Below are 6,582 nucleotides of genomic sequence, written 5' to 3'. Positions count from 1 at the left end.
TGTTCTTTATTTTTCTCTCTCTAAAAGTAAAATACTTTTTTTTTAGATAAATATATTTTAACAATAATTTAGTATTTATCAATTTATTTAGGTTAATATTTTCTTTTTGTTTTTTCATTTCTCATTTACACATACAATGTCAAATAATATCTGACAATGCAATAAAAGCGATGATTTTGAGCATATTTTCTGTAATTATAATAATAACAACAACAATAATAAAAATGATATCACAGGCGGCTCTAATATTATAATCACTATTGAATCTCAACCTCATGAGGTAGGATTATTGGATCCGAACAGCAATAACAATAATAATAATAATGCTACACCATGGTATCCTACAATTAATGCAAAGTGATTATTGGTGGTGGAGTTACTACTTGCAGCGTAGGTAGTTCAAGTTGTTGCACAACTTGATCACTGATTATAAAGAATTTGATATATAAAGAGTATTTTAATTATTTTTTATAATAGGAGTATTATAGTCATTTTTTATAAAAAATAATATTAATTTAGACTAATTCAAAATTTAATTTACTTTAATTATTAAAAAATATTTTAAAAAAAACGTTTTAAATATTTTTATTTAAATAGTTCTCTAAACAAAAATGTTGCTTGTGTGAGATTTTTTTAAATAAATAAATGAAGTAATTTCTGAATTGAGCTCATCACTCTTTTTCAAAAAAATTGTATTTGCTCCTAAATTGATATCTTGATACAAACTCGATTTTAACATTTTATAAAAAGATATCAAAAATCGAGTGAAACATAGATAAATATATTTTAAGAATAATTTAGTATTTACAAATTTATTTATGTTAATATTTTCTTTTTTGTTTTTTGATTTCTGATTTACGCATACACTGTCAAATAATATCTGAGAGTATAATGATAATAATAACACGCATCAACAATAATGAAGATGATGATAATGATGATGTCACAGGCTCTAACCTACCTCCGCACTGACCGAGAGACTAGAGAAGCTCTGGCAACGGAAGCTCCGCACCGCCGTCGACGTGGATGTGGATGACGTGGCGCGTGGTGAACATAGGATATTTTTGTGTTTACAGTGAACAATGATGTCTTCACTGACTTGCAATTCTTTCTGTTATAATATCTTCATGTTGAAATGGAAAAAAACTCAAAAAAAAGTTAAAAATCTGTTACATCTATGTATACAGCGAAACGAGAGAAAATAATATTAATAATTTTAAAGTTTACTAAGAATCGAAATTTTGATCTTTTAGATCTAGAATTCTAATACCGTGTTATGATACCACTCATCTCAAAAGCTTAAGATGATGGAAAAAGGTAGCCATGAATTAAGCTTAGGTAACATAATAAGAGATGGAATAAAAAAATAGTTATTCAAAAGTTTTTTTTTTAATATATTATAATAAAATGTAATGTAAAAAAAAGGGGTAAGTACGATTTTGGTCCCTAAAGTTTAGTGCCAGAATCGAAATCGTCCATCTTGTAATTTTAGATTTAAAATTGTCCTTAATGTTGCATTTGTATTTAACTTCGTCCTTTGTAATTAAATTTTTTTTTAATGACAATTCTACCCCTTTTCATTTTGCGCGAAACGCTTGATTTCTTTCCTTAGATGAGAAACCCTTAACGTTTATTACAGCACCCTTTTATTCACAACGCTTCGTAAACCAAATCCATTACATTGTGCCCTAACCCAGAATCGGAGAGGACCGTAGATGTTGATGGACTGAAACTGAAGAGAGGAGGCGAGATCAAGGAACTGGAAGGAAGGGACGTGAAGAGTCGCTGAAGCATTACTGATAGGGTTTGAGTAGGTATGATTTTCTTCCTTCTTTTCAGTATGGTAGCTCTCGCTGTAGTGGATAGTGTCGGGTTAGATTACTTAGGGTTTGGGGGTCTGCTTATCGTTGGAATGAGGCCATGTGTGTGGAGAGTAGGGATTAGCATCGGTGTGAAATAGGAAGGTGCGTCTGTTTCATATTCTATATTAATGTCTATGTGTTGTTGTACTCTGTTTCAGGGTGTGGTAGAAGACGATGGGTTATTTTAAAGTGAAGGTCTACCATGGAGGATGGTTTACGTATAAGAACGGTCCATTAGAGTATGTGGGAGGAGAAACTATGGTGATAGAAGAGATTGATGGTGATCGGTGGTCTGTATTTGAAGCGTATGCTGAGCTAAAGCAACTTGGTTACGTCGAGGAGAATATCCCATCGTTGTGGTTCAAGGATCCAGTTGCTGAAGACATGGAGAAAAATCTGAAATTGTTTAAAACTGATGCGGATTCCATTGAGATGTGTCGAATAGCAGAGTTGAGAGACCATGTAGAGTTGTATGTTGTCCATAAAGTTTAAGACGAAGAGATGTTTCCTGATGATGGCTACATTGATGTTGGGGATAAAGATGGGATGGGTGACATTAGTGAGGGGCAAGAGCTGGTTCTCTATGGTGGAGTAGATGAGGGGCGAAAGCAATCTGAATTTGAGTATGATAACTCTAGTGACAATGACATTCTCGATTTGGAGTATAATCCATCTGGGGAAGAGGACGATAGTGAAGATGATGTGCACTTTACTGATAGTGATGATGAGCTTGATCCTGAAGTAAGTGGGTTTTAAGATGTGAATGTGATGAGTAAAAAACCTAGGGCTGTGAAAAAGAATGCTGGATCAACTGAGCAGTTTGACAATGATGAAGGAGGAGACAGTGATGACTTAGATTTCGATCACCAGGTTGGAGCTGATGGGTCTGATTCAGAGCATGAGGGTTTCACATTTTCAGTTCACAAACTTCAGAAAGATATGAGTCAATACAAATGGGAAGTTGGCACAGTGTATGCATCTCGGGAGGAGTTCAAGGACACTGTAACTGCTTATGCTGTGCATACGACAAGGTCAATCAGGTTTAGGAAGTGTGATTTGCAGAGAGTTAGGGCTGTTTGTTCGAGTGATTGTCCTTTCTGGGTGTATGCTGCAAAAATCAGAGGTGAGAAAACTTGACAGCTACGTAGCATGAACTTGACACACACATGCACACAAGCACACAGGGTGGGGATCTTACACTCGAAATGGCTCGGCAAGGCGTTTAAGAAGAAGGTTGAATCAAATTCGAAGGTGAAAATAAGAGAGTTGGTTTCGAAGGCACAGAAGAAATGGAACTTGACTGTCACTAAGTCATTGGCCACTAAGACCAAGCAGATTGCACTTGATCAAATTCAGGGAACCTTCCGAGAGCAATATAAAAGAATTTATGATTATGGACAGGAGCTGATGAGAGCAAATCCAGGATCCTCAGTTCGCATACAAGTGCAGAGGTCCCCAGATCTTGACAGTGAAGCACCAGCATCATCCAGGATCACTTACTGCATCTTTCAGAGGATCTATGTGTGCTTGGAAGCATGCAAGCAGAGCTTTCAGCATTGCAGGGATTTCATTGGCCTAGATGGCTGCTTTTTGAAGACACCCCAGGGAGGACAACTGCTCACTACAATTGGGTGGATCCCAATGACCAAATGCTGCCGATTGCATATGCGGTTGTGGAGGCCGAGACGAAGGACTCATGGAGTTGATTTCTAAGTCATCTTGCATATGATGTTGGGCTGGATAAAATGGGAAGATCTACCTTCATGTCTGACCAACAAAAAGTAAGCAAAGTTCACTAATTTTATAGCATGAATGACATCCATTCAATTCTCCCTAATTACAATTTCCTTGATTTCATGCGTGCAGAGTTTGTTGCCAGCATATGAGGAGGTTATACCTGGTGTGGATAATCGGTTCTGTGTGAGACACTTGTACAGCAACTTCAGAAAAAGGTTTCTAGGATTACAATTGAAGAAACTGATGTGGAAGTGTGCTAAGACAACTCACTGGAGGGATTGGGAGAGGCACATGGCTGAGGTGAAAGCTGTGAATCAGGATGCCTATAGGTACCTAATTGCTATCCCTCCTAGGTATTGGTTTAGATCTAGGTTCACCAATAACTCTAAGGTAGATACATTGGTTAATAACATGTTCGAGAGCTTTAATTCTGCTATTATTGATGCTAGAGAGAAGCCTATAGTCACAATGTTAGAGGAAATCAGGGTTAAACTAATGACTAGGTGGACAGAAAATAGGGAACTTGCACATAATTATTCAGGGACAATCTTACCTAGGATTAGATTTAGGTTGGAGAAGAGATCTAGGTCAGTTGGGGATTGGCGGCCATACTGGTCTGCAGCTTCGAAGTATGAAGTGGTGAACGGATTAGACAAGTTTGCGGTCGACTTAGGATCCCATGAATGTTCATGTAGAATTTGGCAGATGAGTGGCATACCCTGTGTCCATGCTATCAGTTGCATCAAATTCAAGGGACTTGACTTAGAACCTTTTGTGGCTTAGTGTTATAAGAAAGAAGCTTACATGAGGTGCTATGACTCAATCATACATCCCTTGAATGGAGTAGATCTTTGGGAGAGAACTACACACCCTGATGTTATGCCTCCCTCCTATCGAAGGCCTAGTCACAGGCCAGTGAAAAAGAGGAGAGCAGCTGCTGGAGATGAAGAGCAGAACAGCCGCACTCACCTATCAAGGAAGAGAGAGAAACAAAGGTGTTCTCTGTGTGGATCTGTTGAGCACAACAGAAGCAGATGCCCTAAACCTATTGAGGAGTTGGTATGATTTTTAATTTTTCTTCCTTCTATTAATTGGTCTCTTATATATTATTACTATCCCATTATTAAATTGTATATGTTTGTGTGGCCCAGCAGTCAAAGAACAAAGGAAAGCAGCAGCAGGGAAGTACTAAATCAAACCATCTACCTGCCAAGGGAGGAAGGAAGACTGCCTCTTCTCAGCCCAATCCCAAGCAATCTGTCAAGAAAAAAGCTGTTTCAGCAATTCAGCCACCTTCTGCAGCCCAATCCAACAATGCAGCACAGTGAAAAAGGCTTAGAGACAGGCCCAAGGGAACTACTAAGCCCAAGTCCTCAATCCAACCTGCTCCACAGCCCAACAAGGTTGCCAGCCCAACAAGTTCAGCACCTCCTTCGTCCTCATCACAGCCAGCCACCAGAACTATTCCTTCATCTCAGCATACCCTTATCACATCTTCAAGCCAACCTGTTGGTCACTTCTCTGCCAGGCTCTCTGGAGCACCTCACATTTCTCCAAAGAAACTGAAGTTAATGGCAAAGTTGCCTCTAAGAAAATGGGAATGCTTTAAGAAAAGATAAATGGGATATGTTTTATTTTGGGTTATGTTGTATTTTGTGTCATGATTGTATTTTGTGCATGTTGTCTTATTTTGAGTTATGTTTCTGTGAACTTTGCTGGGAAAGTGCAGTGTGACTTGTTAGCTACTTCTTGCTGGGTTATGTTTCTGTGAACTTTGCCTATGAGCATCTATGTGTTGTACTTAGTTGCTGGATTGGACCAGCCAACCCTTTTGGGATTACCTCTGTGCCTGAAATACTTTTTATTATGTATGTTACTATGACATTTACCATATTCAGCTGAGGTTGTCTTTGATTCAAGTTTGTTATATTGTTAGGAAATTAGTCAGTAATGAAAAACAGGTATTTACCAAGCAGAAATCAAAGTCACATTACAACAACCAACCATGCATACATAATTGTCATTTATACATGTTGAGAACCAATTCAACAGAACACATTCATACCAGGTACATCATTGTCACCTAATAACTTACCATCAAAACACTTTTCACCAAAACACATTCAACAAAACCAACCCTAAAAGAATTTACCAACAACAACAGCAGCATTATACCCAAACATCCTTTTCATACCAGGTTCAATGGAATTACACACTTAGGCCTAGACATAGAAAAATTCTGCAACAGCAGATACAGGAACCCAGCCCACCCAACAAACCCTAACAGAGCAACGACCATTAACTTCCACTCTGCCGCTTTTGTCCTTGATTTCAGGGAGGCAACCTTCTTCTTCATCCTTGCAATTTCTGGGTTTTCCACCTCTGTCTCTGGCTCTGCCCAATGAAAGAAGTTGCAGCCTGCATGCACCTACACATAATCACCGTCTTCACTCTCCACTCCTCAACCCAAATAACCCAACTCAGAAGAAAAGAAAAAAAAACAAACCCCATAGTTAACACAGCCCCAGAATCTGCGTCCGTAGTTCTCCTTCGTCCCCAAGGTTCGCAGCACCGGCCTCTCACCATGGGAACAGAGCAGCAACGTACCATGCGAGGAAGATTTGCTTCGGGACGAGATCGAGCTTTCGGCAGCCATGACGTTCTCCCTCCACGACGTGGGCGACGGTGGTGTCGGCAGCAGTTCCAAATTCAAACAACTTACCCTTATTTTTTGGGGTTAACATATACATTTATATTCCTATTCTCTTTATTTTTATATAACTATTCTTCTAACTACCCTAACGATGAAAAGGGCATTTATGTCCGAAAAGGATTTTAAGGGCGAAGTTAAATACAAATGCAACATTAAGGACGATTCTAAATCCAAAATTACAAGAGGGACGATTTTGATTCTGACACTAAACTTTAGAGACCAAAATCGTACTTACCCCTAAAAAAAACCATGGTTTTAATCATGGTGCAA

General features: G+C 38.5%; 1 protein-coding gene across 1 annotated transcript; it reads right to left on the bottom strand.

Annotated features, from left to right (window-relative positions):
• Positions 5,564 to 6,576, bottom strand: LOC107616537. The gene is made up of 2 exons (XM_016318492.2): positions 6,106 to 6,576; positions 5,564 to 6,027 (listed from the first exon to the last, which is right to left on the bottom strand). The coding sequence occupies exons 1-2, from the start codon at positions 6,253 to 6,255 to the stop codon at positions 5,788 to 5,790; spliced, it is 390 nt and encodes a 129-aa protein (XP_016173978.1). The 5' UTR covers positions 6,256 to 6,576; the 3' UTR covers positions 5,564 to 5,787.

The sequence above is a fragment of the Arachis ipaensis genome, chromosome B01, assembly GCF_000816755.2.
Source record: "Arachis ipaensis cultivar K30076 chromosome B01, Araip1.1, whole genome shotgun sequence".
NCBI lineage: Eukaryota > Viridiplantae > Streptophyta > Magnoliopsida > Fabales > Fabaceae > Arachis > Arachis ipaensis.
The sequence above is the reverse complement of the archived record's forward strand: the minus strand, read 5'-3'. Positions and strand labels throughout refer to the sequence as shown.

What these genes read in the sequence shown, in the direction of transcription:
- LOC107616537 (XM_016318492.2), bottom strand. Translation starts at nt 6,255, where the DNA reads ATGGCTGCCGAAAGCTCGATCTCGTCCCGAAGCAAATCTTCCTCGCAT. An exon ending in GGGGCTGTGTTAACTATGGG is followed by an intron (nt 6,028 to 6,105) that starts GTTTGTTTTTTT and finishes GATTATGTGTAG; the next exon opens with GTGCATGCAGGCTGCAACTT.